The sequence below is a fragment of the Apostichopus japonicus genome, chromosome 17, assembly GCF_037975245.1.
Source record: "Apostichopus japonicus isolate 1M-3 chromosome 17, ASM3797524v1, whole genome shotgun sequence".
In the NCBI taxonomy this organism is placed as follows: Eukaryota; Metazoa; Echinodermata; class Holothuroidea; order Aspidochirotida; family Stichopodidae; genus Apostichopus; species Apostichopus japonicus.
The window spans coordinates 11,938,078-11,952,852 of NC_092577.1; the positions used below are offsets into that span (position 1 = coordinate 11,938,078).

Sequence of the window (14,775 nt, forward strand, 5' to 3'; positions counted from 1 at the left end):
ATAACTTTTATTTAAGTTTCAATATTGTGTCAACTTAAGCTGATGCTAAAGATTTACATAGATGTTTTTTGTATATTTTACTCCTCTTGCACAGCTCATCGACATCGTAATTTCTAAAAAGAAAAAAATACATTTTACCAACATGTGTAACTCGTCAGCAATAAAACAGTTTTTTTTTTCAATTTGTAACACTTATGCAAAAGCCTACCAACTACTTTTCATTGTAACATTAATGCAATATACATATCTTCACAAAACTATGACACTTGGGTAAAATATTTACTGGATTTGTTTTGGTGTTTCAAAAACAATGCAGTACAATAATAGTAAGACATTTTGTAACAACAGTAATGCAACAAACTAATAAATTATTTTAGTTTCTTGTAATACAAATGTAGATAACTAGGTCTAACTTTTGTGGCAACGCTTCTGCAAAAACTAGTAAATTACTTTGATGGCGTGAAAAGGAGCTTCAATTCGATAAGGTAAGCCTTTGAGGAAAATCTGGAATGATGACAACACAGACCACTCCCTAGACATTTAGGTATGCTACATTCAAGCAACCAAACCTCAAGTTAGGGTCAACATACTGCAGTGTGGGTTTTAATAATAATCTGGAATAATTTCCTCTGGTCATTGAATATCGATACACCTTTGCATCATATGTCCAGACAGCATCATAGTTAATACCAAGATCATTTACGTCTCTAGTGTACTTCTCGTACCACTAGACCGTACTTGTATAGCGAACCCGACGATGAAATTATAACTTTTTCGGCCTCATCCTCGTCTATTACGGTTGAACAAAGAGAATTTTCAGGTAATTGTCTTGTCGTCAGTAAATGTTGTCCGTCGTAACTATACTGTGCCAGGATACACCCCCACTGACTTTCAGAGATTTTCGCCCACCACAATATATAGATAAAGTCGTTCAGGTCTGTACATACATTAAGAGGTCCCCAGTCATATCCGTTGTTATGTGGTTTGGTGAATTCGTATATCAGACTGCTCTCTGATCCATCCGTCGTAAATGCATATGCTTTCTTACCATCGAAGTCGCAGGCCAGGAGGCAGCTTCCATGCACAGCTATACCCCACAAAACTTTCATAAAATCTGGCAATTTAAGGCTGTGGCTGTAATTTAATTCATCATCGAAAACATAGATACATCTGTCGTTAGAACTAACGAAAATACGATTATTTGCATGATCAATAGCCACACTTGACACCCAACGCACCAATGGCCAGCTGCCAATGACGTCTCTGATGTTCATTTTCTTGCATGAACCATAACGAACATCGTAAATATCGATCTCATCAGGTACGCAAACTGTTACAACTTTGAACTTTGACAAAGCGCAACAAAAGCGACGTGTAGGTACATGATGCTTCTCATCTCTCACGATCAGATCTTTTCGTTGTATTTCACCAAGATTGTTGATAACAGTAATATGTGAAATTGACAGTGTTGATGTCTGACCAGTTATGACGATGTTACCATCCCCACTACTTGCAATACCGCTGATCAACGAACCGTTAGATTTGAATCCCTTTATATGAACGACAGATTCTTCATTTTCAGTAATCGAGATTTCATCAAATATAACGTTTACTATATCGCCAACAGTGAAATCAGATAAAGACTCTAACTCTTTAAATTCCTTTTTCATTTCTTCTAACAGAGGTTCACTGGCCGCTCTTATATCAGGGATACACTGGGCGTCTGTCCACTCATCATTTGAGGCAAGAATAGATGAAGTCGTTGCTGTGAAATTTTCGTACCGTGTTATAATGTGGTCACAGTAATCTGATATTTGTTTTAGTTCATTCTCATTGTCCTTGGTAATTATTTCTTTAGCTGTTTTCAAATCTTTTAAATTAGCATCTAATTCTCCAAGTTTCCTGTATAGTACCCCATCATTTTTGTTGCATTTTTCTGTAAAACTTTCGGATTCGTGTGCATATTTTCGTTTCGTTGCTCTCATGATGCGTTTGTATTTCCTTTTCACCCGCTCCAATTCCAGTTCCAGGTTAACATTGTTTTGATTTACTTCATCCTTACATCTTTCTTCTATATCATTTAATCCTTTTGTTCGTTTCATAGCCCGTTTGGCAAGTTTACCTTTGATCTTAAGTGCCTGCTGTTTGTGTTGATTAATCATTCTTTCAGCCATATTTTCAGCGTTAGCATGTAGCTTTTGCGAAGTAGATTTAATTCTGTTTGGTAAGTCATATAGTTTATCCTTGTATATGTTTAGTTCAGTGAGCTTCGGATTGAGCAACTTCCTTTCCCTCTCTGCTAGTACAGTTACGTCATATAAGTCATGACCTTTATGCTGACCGTACGTACATGCTACACAAACGGGTACATTTTCACAAGAGCTGCAACATAAATGTGCTTCTTTTTTCACATGTGCATGACACCTGGGATCTTCTGTTAGCGCTGCTAGTTTGTCCAATGTTAAATTATTTGCTTCAATGTTGTCCAATTTCAGAGTATGTGGTCGGTGATCAGTAAACATTTTACTACTGACGTGCAAGCCATGACATTGATTGCATAAAAAGTCTTTACATTTAAAGCAGTATGCCGAAACTTCTGTATTTTTGGAACAACTGACACATTTTTTTAAATCTTTATTTTCAAATGATTTTTGCAATGTTATGAACTCCAACATACTCTTCATGTGAAAATCAGTCTTGAAATAGTCAACCCCGTTGTTTAGTATATCAAAATCTTGCTTACACATTGGACATTTAATTTTCCGATCATCGCTGGCTTCAATTATGTTTTGTAAGCATTCTTTACAGTATCGATGTAGACATGGTAACTGTTTCGGTTCTTTAAACTGATCCAAGCAAACAGAACACATAAAAAAGTTTTCTGCCAAATCCTTTAGCGGTGTAGAAGATGCCATTTTGGTGAAGGCGAATGTTTGCGAGCAGGTACAGGCTGAGGAAATAATCAAAGTGTATCGCTTAGTATATGATATCATTCAAATATATAATAATTACATTATTTATGTCTATAAAGTTTTTAACAAGACTGATTTAGCTGATATAACCACTTTATTGCCTATCAATCTAGTAGAACTATCTCCACGTTATGTATAATATATATATTTATAGAACAATGGATTTTGCCACTTTGGGGTAAAATATTTTTCTATGTTTATTGTCGTTCTGTGTTGTCGTTGAACTGCACTTCGTAAACCATTGTCTAAGCAATGGATTTGTTAAAGTTATTGTCCCATAAGTGTAACTCTTCTCGACACTGGCTTGCCTTTAACGTGTCATCTATCAGAATGCTAGTAACAGCAATTATTAAAGTATATTTCCATATCCCAAGCTAACTCATCACACTTTGTCTGAGAAGATATACTTTCAAACTATCATGATATTTCATTCTTTAGAGTTTTCTACTAAGAGTGTAAATTTCACTAGTACTGAAGTGCAACGTCATGTTACTCTACTTCAATAGTAGCTGTTTCCTCTACAATTACATAGTTAAAAAGGTTTTAAAAAACATCTTTCTAGCAAATAGTCAAACTAAAATGATTATGTTTGGCCCGCTTAAAGAGTGAGTGTACACTCTTTGGAATTAACAGCGTACTAGAATATTGAGCACACTCAATTCGAGTTTTAGTTTTTCTGTTCTAACAAGGTACACTTTATTTACGGTTATATTCAGTGACTCAGATATAGACTATCAAATTTGTTTAACTTTGTCCACAAGAACCTGCCTACGCGGTCCATCTCGTTGTTGTTAAAGTCTGTAACTTGCCTTCTTTATCCTCTTCCTTATTGATCCTCTCGACACTTGCTGCTTGTCCTGCGTAATTGTAATATTCTCCGTCAGACCTTTTAATATCTCAAGTAAGTTCAAAACGTTTCCTTAGCTAGCAGCAGCGTTCAAACATATTTCTTTATCTTCATTGTTGAATAGAAAATGGCGAATAGTGTAAAAATATACTGCTGTCACGCGATCGGTTTATAATTAACAGAGATGGACTTTGACACAGTGACGTCCATCACTAGTAGGTTGACCCATGGAGCTATCTCTTTATAGCTCCATGGTTGACCGGAAAGATACCTGTGGTATTATCACCCACACCGACACACTGTTTCATAAATGGACAGTATATATACACCCCATTTGCCGCCAGTGTCAATACTTGCAATGAACAGTTGTGACTTGTAGCTGTTTGTTCAGTTCAAGAGGTGCAACGAAAAACATATTGAATGCGTAAAGGTTTCTATAAGCCGTCAGACATTCAGAAGTTGTGGACTCTGTAGACTCGACGTCGATTACCATAAGGTTAACCGACTGCAAACGGAAGACACTACATGTTCTTCCTTTTTGATCGACCAGGCATACAATGAATTATCTGCCTGTTTTTCCAGGGAAATGTTCGGTTAATGCATATGCCGAACGTTTTGACTAGTACTAGGCTCCTAGTAAGGAAGATACATCTTATCCGATAATTTTGAACAATTTCTTAATGTTTGGTTATGTATTATGCCAACAATTGGGTACATTAACTTGGCTCATTGTTGGCAAAATGAATGGTGTCCGATCAGGGACGTAGCTAAGGCCTGAGTATTGGGGGGGGGGGTGTAGTGGCTGAAATTCCAACTGGATGGGTTTTGAAGCCAGAAAATGCCGACTGCTGCCTTATACACTCACCCCCCCCCCCCCTCCACCCGGCGATTCTCCTAAACGATACGGTCAGTGTCAGTAAGACACCCCATCTTTCGCGACTGCACTTTTGTTCCCAACTTTTTTAATACATTTGTACCATTGGCTCTCAATTCAAACTTATTAATCACTCTGGTTAAGCAAGGACTACTAACTTCAAAAGCTAATGTTAATGTAACAATGGAAAACTTTTTATTCAACAAATTATATTCGACGACATAGTGAAATACCCAAAAATACAGTGCTTTTTCATAGCGCCCTTAATGTTCTTTTCTGTGGGGGGCGTGCCTATTTATCACTCACATCAAAAAATGTTTAATTGTTCACTTCATTCCAACTGAGCATTTGGAATGAAGTTAACAATTAAACATTTTGCATAAAACTGTTGAGTGGACGTGATACGATAAGTTGTCAATTACAAATTTTGCAGACAATTTTTCAATTGCTCAGTTATAGCAACTAAGCAATCCCACATTTTTCTGATTTTATAAGATTTTTTCTTTTAATCTAAACAGTTTACTGAAAAGAGTCAACTTATAGGGCAAATTTCATATGTTGATGGCAGTTTTAAGCTTCCGTAGAATAGCATTATGTGTTTTATATGTACTAGCGGATATACCCGTATATAAAATATGCCAATATACTGTGGTTGTATAGTTATGGCTGTAACTATGGCTGCTTTTTGTGAAATTGTACCGATTGAAAGGTGAAGAGGCATTATTAGATAGAATTAGGGGCAGTGCCTGTGGCAGGGAAGCGGTGAAATATTGGTCAATTTTTTGACCAATATTTCATGACCAATATTTCATGACCAATATTTCATGACCAATATTACATGACATTACATCTTTGTCATGTAATGACAAAGATGTCATTACATCCTTCAGACAATGTAACAAATGAGAACATATATCTACATTCACTGCAACTAAGTCTGCACCCTTCAGGTAATGTAACAGATGAAATTTGGTACCTGTCAAGCTAAATACAGTAGTCAGTAACATGTTGTCTCTTTACTTTGGCTATCACTAAGCATCCACTGTTCATAGCTTACTGTGTATACCATTGAAAACTACAAAGCTTTTTATGCAAGATTTTTCAGTAGAACATTTAACCCCATATAGTTATGGCTAAAAATGGTCACGGTCACACTAATATTCCTGAATTCGAGAATAGCTAAGGATAGTGTGTACAGTGACGTCAATGGCACGCCGAATCCGAGAATAGCATAATTCGCTCAGTGTTTGAGGCACATGTTCACTTAAATGCAAATAACGTTAGACCTAGGCTAAGAATAGTCACACGAACATCACCATGTTACACACGAACATCAACAGGTGTAACATTAGGCCAAGGCTAGGCCTATGTCAAGTTAGGATAGCCAACCTGCAGTGCTACCGTGCGTACGAACAGCACCAGGTCTAAAGAAGTCGAGAATATAATAATTTGCTCACTGTTTGAGGCACATTACTTGAATGCAAACTGAAGGGCCGATCACACAACTCACCAATCGTAGTCACACGAACATCACCACGTTACACACGAACAGCACCAGGTGTAAACATTAGGCCAAGGTTTTGCCAAGTTCGGATATACTATATAGCCTACCGTACCGTGCGTACATGAACAGCGCCAAGTGTAACAGTGTAACCTCTAGGCTAAGGATAGTGTGTGTACGGTTCCCGGTCACACCGAATCCGAGAATAACATAATTCGCTCACTGTTTGAGGCACATGTTCACTTGCAAATTGAAGGGCCGATCACACAACTCACCAATCACTTACTAATTGTCCCGCTACTGCCGTGGCGTGTAGGCCTACATCTACAAACTGTACAACTTCGTTTCATTTAAACAACTTTTATACCGCAGCGCTACGTCGACGTAGTAGTAGTAGTAAGTTGAGTCTCGTCTATTCGACATGCTCAGTGATTAACCTCCGCCACGTTTTACGATCTTGCGCAAGGTTTATTGCTTCCTCGAAACTGTTAATATTAATGTCCTTGAATTGCGACTTTATTTTTCCAAGCAAGGTAGTCACGGGCCTTCCAACTGGTTTAGCAGTATGTCTCAGTGCTTCTCTTAGAGCAACCTTTGCTGGAGCGTCCTCTTGGAGTCTTGCTACATGACCGAAAAATCTCAATCTTCTATGTGCGACTATCGATGACCAAGGTGTTTGGTTGGTTTCGTTGTAGAGCTCATCATTTGATAACCAATTATTATTGGTCCATCTAATGTTGAGAATATTTCGAAGTAGTCTCCTTTGAAAAGTGTCAATTTTGCGATCAAGATCCTTCGTTGTGCCCCACAGTTCGCAATTGTACAAAAAATACTCTTTAATAAAGTCTCAAAGATCCTAAGCTTAATTTTCCGGCTTATGTTTTTGCTTTTAAAAATGCTTGACGAAGGAGCGCAAATATCACCTAAAACACAAAGCTCACGATGCGAAAAACAATCTGTAATGGATATTTCAAGATGATTTATTCTTAAGTTACCAAAACGCGACAATTATACCAAAACTAAACCCCCTTAGGACAATAAGGAAAAAAGATTATGTCTTTTCCGAAAATTGTAGTCTAATCGAGCAGCAGACGACTGAGAAAAGTGATTTCAAACAATTATAAGCTTAGCCAAATTATAGTAAGGATACCATAGAGACTATATATATCCTGAACTTACTTGAAGCTAGCGAATAGGGTCAACCCAACCACTAGCAAAATAGTACACAAATAAACCGAATTGAAGCTTGCGAACGTTGTACAATAGTTCTATTAGGAAACGTTTTTAGAGTATTCAAAATTATCAGAGTTTTGTATGGTGAAGTATAAGGATCGCAATATACAATTTCTCAAAGTGGCAAGACAAAAGTGTGATAAATATGACTGATTAAAGGGTCAATTTTGACTGAAATTTTTCAAGTTATTGGTCATTCACAATCACAGGAATATATGGATAGGTCTAAGTAAATTAGAGTGCGACAGTCGGAAATTCCGACTGTCGCACTTAAATTTTTCAACTATCGTCAGTTTTACCAAGTTTTACGCCCCGACCCCCATATAGCGACGTCCCTGTGTTCGATCATTGGCTTGTAAATCATGGTTCAACGTTGGTTTAATGTATAATGTACAACATCTGCTTACATCAAGTTGGTGTACTGTATGGCTAACGTATGATGCCCGACAATCGGTTGCATCATGTAGGCGCTATGTTGGTAAATATATGATTTCCCCAAATAAGCATGCAACTTCAGGTTCAATGTTGGCACAACATATGGTCGCCAATGCAACATTTTCTCAACCAGTGCCAATCGCTTACAACTTCAAACAAAATGGTTGCGCTAACAATATGTTTTATCAACGTATGCAATGATTAAACCGGATAAATATACTTTTTCATTTAGAAAAGATTTACCTACATAATTGCCGTAATAACAATATAAGGGTTGCAAATAAATTAAATGACTGTAATGTATGTAAATATGGTATCAGTCGGTGATGTAGGCATAGTTTCATTTTGTGGTATAGAAGAAAAAATAGTAAAAAATTGGGGCTATGTGAACGGGGGGGGGGGGAGGTTTATTCTGAAAAACGCGATTTTTGAGGTAATAATAAGATTCTACAAACTGACAATTCATTTGAAGGCATTTAAAAATTTCAGAACATAAAGGAAGGTAAAACCAGAGGCGATGAAAACGAATCAATTAATTGATTTCATTACTATATGAATTGCACGTTATTGTTTGCTTATAGGACCTATCATTTCAATAGAAGTTTACAAGAATTGTTCAATAATACACCGGAAATGATATTCAAGCATATCATCACACGAAATGACTTTGTAGTAACGTGAAGTTTATGATTCCTGTGTTACAAATATGGTGTCATTCGAATTAGGATTGTAACACTGAATTAACCTTTAAGATGATGCAAGACGTAAGTAAAGGTGTGAAGAAAGTTCTTAAATAAACACACATGTTTTATGATAGGATGAAAATTGAAGCTAGATGTAAGAGCATAGTAAATGAGCTATATGGAAACAACATTGTGATAATTTAATTACACAATCACGGTAGTTCAATTATTGGTTTAACGGCAAAATATACGTACTGGACCTTAAGTAACAACAAATATGTCGAAGTTATATGATGATAAAGTACAAATGACGGTATAATGATAATGACTTAAATCAAAACGCATATGTACAAAGCTATCTGGTTAAGGGATTATACGCCTAGTGTTTGTAATGATATATTCACAGTGCTAGAATACACTTACATGAACTGAAAGATGTAATGACGACAATTACATTTTATAACTCAATAATGATGAAACCAGAAACGCAGCAACTCACAAATTATATAGAAAGTTACTTAGTACAGTAACAGAACATAATGTAAAAACAGAACTTATTCGTATTTTAAATGCAACACTACTTTAATAAAAATGTAATATTATCTATAGCGTACGTACAGACGTTTAAATAGTGAACTATAATACGCTTGTGCTACTCAATACAATTTCTCGTAATTCTTTGATTGTGTCCTCGATGATCACTTAAGAAGCAACATGTTTACTGCCAGTCACATTGTTCAGAAACCTTTAGAAATAGTTTATACATCCACGTCAATTAGCAGGTTTTCCTCAACATTCTCTTTTATTGTGGCCACACGACGCAAACTACTAACCATTTATTCTCTTCGTTTAAGTTATTGTCTGTCATCTGGACTGTACTGTGCGAGAACGCATCTATGTTGATCCGTTGTGGCTCTTTCCCGTAACTTGTAGATCACATCGTTGTCAGTACACACACTGATAGGCCTCCAGTCACGGTCAGCAAGCTAGCGTTTGAATAATAACTTACTTCAGCTTACGCTCGCTTCCCTACATGCTGACTGCATATGCTCCATTTCCATCAAAGTCGCAGATCAGTTAAGACTACCTCGGTGAACAGTTATAGGATACGGTTGCGTAATTATATCAGGAAGTGTCATGGTGTGACTGTAACTCATCAGAACGTCAAATACATAAACATCTCTACTACAAGTACCAACAAGGATGTAATTGTTGACAGGATCACTAGCTAAACACTCCACAGACCCACCCAGTGGTACCGTATCAATCACCGCACTGATTTGCCGACCTCTGTACGAACCATTGCGTACATAATACATACCTATCTTAAAAGGTACGCATTCTGTAGTAACTTGTAAATCTAATATCTGAACGCCGTACTCAGATAAACTCAACCAGTTTAAAGGCGCAACGGCTGAAATAAAATCCTCTATACACATTAGTAATTGTTGTCCAGATCATATTGCATAAGACGATATTACTATAATGTTGGAGGTTTTCGTAATAAAGAATTTGCTGAGAAAAGTTTAGCATTGTGCTTAAGTGGTTCACACTGGTAACGGTATAAATCGAAAATAATTAACGAATTTTATATTTGGTTAAGTTTCATTTTAAAGGTTTCTGGTAAACAAGGACATGCCGAAAAAAGATATTCAGGTGAAAAGGAAATTGTATGTTACGCTCCTAATATTTCACTATCATTTCGTTCAATACACTAATGCCTATTTAGCAAACATCGTCACTTTTAGACCGTAAATGTACAGCTGTTGTGTGCAACTGGATTTTATCAGAAGTTTTTCTTCACCATCCTCTTTTCATGTGGTTAAAAGATGACAGATCATATCTAATGATTTGGTATTCAGTAATTTCCGGCCATCTTGACTGTATTGTGTCAGCACACATTTCACAGTTGTATTGTTCCATAACATGTAGATGAACATGTTCATGTCTGTGCAGACATCGACAGGTCTCCAGATATTTTTACGATCCCAAGCTGGTTTTTTGAACTCATGGAGCATGTTACCATTTGATCCCTCTATGGTGACTGCATATGCTCTCTTACCATTGCGGTCAACGACCAAGAGATTACGCTCATGTATACTCAGTTTCACACTATTCATAAATAATGTATTTCCAAAGAGTGGTAGTGTTATAGTGTGCCGGTAAGTAAGTTGATCATCAAGTTCATACACATATTTGCTGTTAGTACCGACAAAGATGTGATTGTTGACTGGATCAGTCGTTACACTTAACGCTTTCATACCTAATCTCCAGCAACTAATTGCGTCTTTCATTTTCTTCTTCTTGCATAAACCATGACGAGCATCCCATGTACTGATTTCATTATCACTAACAGTTATGACTTGAAACTCTGATAAATAACAACAGTGCGTCGTGCCACGCCATCTGGTATTATAACGAAACTGTTTGGGCTGTAAAATTTCCCCACTTCTGTCAATGACAGTGATGTGTGACGATATAAATGTAATTCCACCCGTAATTACGATTCATAATTACGATCATATGTCATCAAGAGGCAAACCTTTAGCTTTGAATCTTTTGATATCAACCACTTGCTCTACATGGTCAGAAAACGTGACATCATGAACAATAACGTTAGGTATATCACTGACCATAAAATCAGATAAAGATTCCAATTTAGGATATTCCTTTTTCATTTCTTCTGCCAGAGGTTTACACGCTGTCCTGATATCAGGGATATACCGAGCATCTGTCCATTCGTGTTCAGAAGCTAAGATAGATGAGGTTGTTGCTGTGAAGTCTTCATATCTCTTAATTATCTGGTCACACTGATCTAATATGTTTTTAAGCTCAGTCATTACTCTGTGCAATAAGGTTTTTCGTTGACATCAGTTTCTTGAATTCAGCATCTAACTTTCCATGTTTTTTGGAGAGTGCACTCTCTCTTTTGTCTGACTTTTCATTAACGTGTTTGGTCTCGACGTCGTATTTAGTGTTGGCGTTTTTTTTTTTAATTTCATCATATTTTTTCCTGACTTGACTCAATTCGTCTTCCAATTTAATGTTTATCTCACAGAATTCATCTCTTTTCCTCGTTTCTATTTCTTTTAATTGTTTCCCTCTCATGTTAGTAAGTTCGGAAAGTAAACCATTGATCTTGTGTGTTTCCAGTTTGTGGTGATCTTCAACTTGTAATGTCTTTTTCGAGACATTTTCACTCAGCTTAATTGAGACATCGTGAACTTTCATTCTTACCTCATATATTTTACCTTTTTGTTGATCTATTTCAGCAAGTTTTGGTGTGAGCAATTCTCTTTCAGAGTTTGCTAGTTCAGTTACGTCATGTATATCATGACTTTTATGCTTAGAATATATACAGACTACACAAACTGGTAAATTTCGACAAGTTTTACAACATAATATTGCTTCTTTGTCGTCATGAAAATGGCAGTTTGGTACTAGAAGTGTGGGTATTTTATCCAACGTTAGGTTTTTAGCATCGATGTTCTCCAATTTTCGAGTGTGAGTTCGATGATCGGCAAACATTTTGTTGCTAATGTGAGCCTTGTAACATTGATTACATAGGAAGTCTGTACACTTCCAACAGTACGCAAACACTTGCGAATCATCTGAACAGCTCACACATTTCTGTAAATCTTCTGTTCCAAACGACTTTTGCAACTTTTGAAACTCTAGCATACTCTTCATGTGAAAATCTGTCTTGAAATCATCAACTTCATATTCAGGTATGATGTAATCCTTTATACACATCGGACAATTAAATTTTTTATCGTGGCTGGCATGAATGACTGTTGACAAGCAATCTCTACAGTATCGATGAAGACATGGTAAAAGTTCTGGATTTTTAAATTGATCCAGACAAACAGTACACCGAAAAAAGTTCTCGCTCAAGTCCTTGAAAGAAATTGCCAGGTCCATTGTTGTAGATGATCAATTAATGTAGTTTCCTATAATAAACAGAAAAGGATTTGACCTTGTTTCAGTAATACAAATCCACAAAGTACTTCTAAAGCTTTCCAAATGAGCAACCTCCGTCCTTGTGTGCTTTTACGTGCAACGAGAAACGGACACGGACCAAAGGTCAACAAAAAAAAACCAAACCCACTCTGTATAACAACCCCAAAACACAAACAGAAATCTCTCACTAGCCCACGCCCATTTTATGTAACGACCACACAAACCCCCCACACCTAACAACTCACTCACTCCAAATTTCATCTGGGAAACGCCGTCCCGATAGCAGACGACAGGCTTGCGCCAGCGTCTACGAAAAGAAGTGTCGGGAAGCCGTGCATGGTCCGCATCCACGCGTAACCTAATGTCACTTTGTACGAGGGGGACGACAGCCTCGGCCCTCCAGACGTCCCCATCGAAAACTAGACAGCATCTGCTGTTCCAGATGTGTCTCCTGATTATAGCGGCAAACAACAACAGCAGATCCCTAACCCAGGTTGGGCACACAGGGGGCATCAAGTCATACAAAACAAATTCACTACTAATGACCCACTGTGTGCAACCAATTACACCAATAACGAAAGCGTGAAACCATTCCCACACCAACCGGACAAAGGGACATTCCAGCAAAAGGTGTTGCATAGTCTCGATGGCTTTACAGCCTACACGGGGACAAATCCCATCACCTAATCGCCACCTGACTAGGCGAAAATGGTTATTGATGAGGACCCCATGTGCAATCCTCCATGCCAAGTCCCGGAGACGGCTATCTAGTGACTTACAACACACAGACCGCCACACATCCGGAGGGATGGCAGTTTGGCAAGCCGACGGGCACACGGGCGAGAGCATTGAACGAAACAATGCTGGGTATAACACAGAGGGGGCCACGTTCAGCAGAACATCTGCCCACCCTCTTTGATTCTACGAAGAGAGTCACCAATCTGAGTATACACCCCAGAAGGGCGCGTCGCCTTTGGCCGGTTATTAAAAAAGGATCCGGGCCAGTAACGGCGAACGAGAAACCCACCCTAGAACCTAACAAAAAAAAAGCAAAGGGAAACGAAGGATTCTCAAACGCAACAAAAACACCTTTCAAAAAGGAGAAAGCGCAGTCACCGACCGAATACCTACCTGCAATATACAAGGCAAACTGTAAGCAGAACCTGCACTTTGTATTAAACCTAGGAAGGAAGGATTGCAAGAGATAATCGTCAATTATTAAAAATAGTAGGGAATTCAAAGACTTTGCATAGTTTTGTATGCACAGACACCCGAATCTTGTTAGCTTGCGAGTAATCCCCTTTCCTTAAGTCATCTCATCCACCACCCACTATCCAACATTCCCTCCTGAGGTGAACCCACATAACATACGTGCTTTCGACACCTTTCCGGCAGGTGGGAACTCGAGTTGTTGGAGTACATAAAGATGTACAGGCTTGGTTTCGGTTGGTTTCCTTATATTAGGGACATTGGAGTTGAATACCCCAACATAATGCGTTCAGTTATAGGACAAAACAACTCAATAATATCATTAACACAAGATTACTGTTTAACTGATAAACGCATTTGCCAACACTTTGCCACCAAAAGTCATCGTTAAACAATGCCAGAAAATAGTTTCCTGTCTTGCATCTAACGTAATAGACGGTATTTTAGCTACATCATACAAGGCATCTGGAAAATGTCTTCTGAATGGATGGCGTGGCACAAGTCTTCATACGTCACCTATCTGGCCACGGTACATTGTTAATATCCTCTAAATTATTTTACTTGATAAATATGTACATAATTCTGCACGAAAAGCAACTTTAGAATCATCCCATTGTTCCCTTTGTTTCACTCATTTGGTATACTCATTAGGAGTATTGGTTTGATTAAAAAGTATTAAATCTTTCAACGACGTATCTGCTTATGGCAGTAGTTTATGATACAGGTTTAACCAAAGCGACCGTTTTCCATATTAAGGCATACACAGCCCTTCTAATATATTAGCAGTCTCAATATACGGACAACATAATTGCAAACAAACTCACGGTATTCGTGTATTATATTAATAACTGTACTTTATGCGTGGATATGAGTAGTACGCCACCTTACCGCCTCGACCCATTAAGCATTCGTGAGACACAGCTGAATGCAGATAAGACGAAAGAGATTTTGATAGACTTCCGTGGTCAAAAAAACCTCACCGGACTCTGTCATAATGAATAACTATACAGTCGATCAAGTATTTATATCGAACACAAACTGGATTGATCTATTTAAGACAA

The 14,775-nt window shown here is 37.7% G+C and overlaps 2 protein-coding genes across 2 annotated transcripts; both read right to left on the reverse strand.

The window, feature by feature from the left end:
* Window positions 1–551: 551 nt before the first annotated feature.
* LOC139954637 (uncharacterized) lies at window positions 552–4,369 on the reverse strand. Its single transcript, XM_071954530.1, has 2 exons — window positions 3,782–4,369; window positions 552–2,950 (listed from the first exon to the last, which is right to left on the reverse strand). The coding sequence occupies exon 2, from the start codon at window positions 2,913–2,915 to the stop codon at window positions 708–710; it is 2,208 nt and encodes a 735-aa protein (XP_071810631.1). The 5' UTR covers window positions 2,916–2,950; window positions 3,782–4,369; the 3' UTR covers window positions 552–707.
* Window positions 4,370–11,377: 7,008 nt separating this feature from the next.
* LOC139984572 (E3 ubiquitin-protein ligase TRIM56-like) lies at window positions 11,378–12,558 on the reverse strand. The gene has a single exon (XM_071998512.1). It carries the CDS (start codon window positions 12,464–12,466, stop codon window positions 11,378–11,380), a length of 1,089 nt encoding a protein of 362 aa, XP_071854613.1. The 5' UTR covers window positions 12,467–12,558.
* Window positions 12,559–14,775: the final 2,217 nt, after the last annotated feature.

Coding starts and splice junctions, on each gene's coding strand:
- LOC139954637 (XM_071954530.1), bottom strand. CDS start 2,915: ATGGCATCTTCTACACCGCTAAAGGATTTGGCAGAAAACTTTTTTATG.
- LOC139984572 (XM_071998512.1), bottom strand. CDS start 12,466: ATGGACCTGGCAATTTCTTTCAAGGACTTGAGCGAGAACTTTTTTCGG.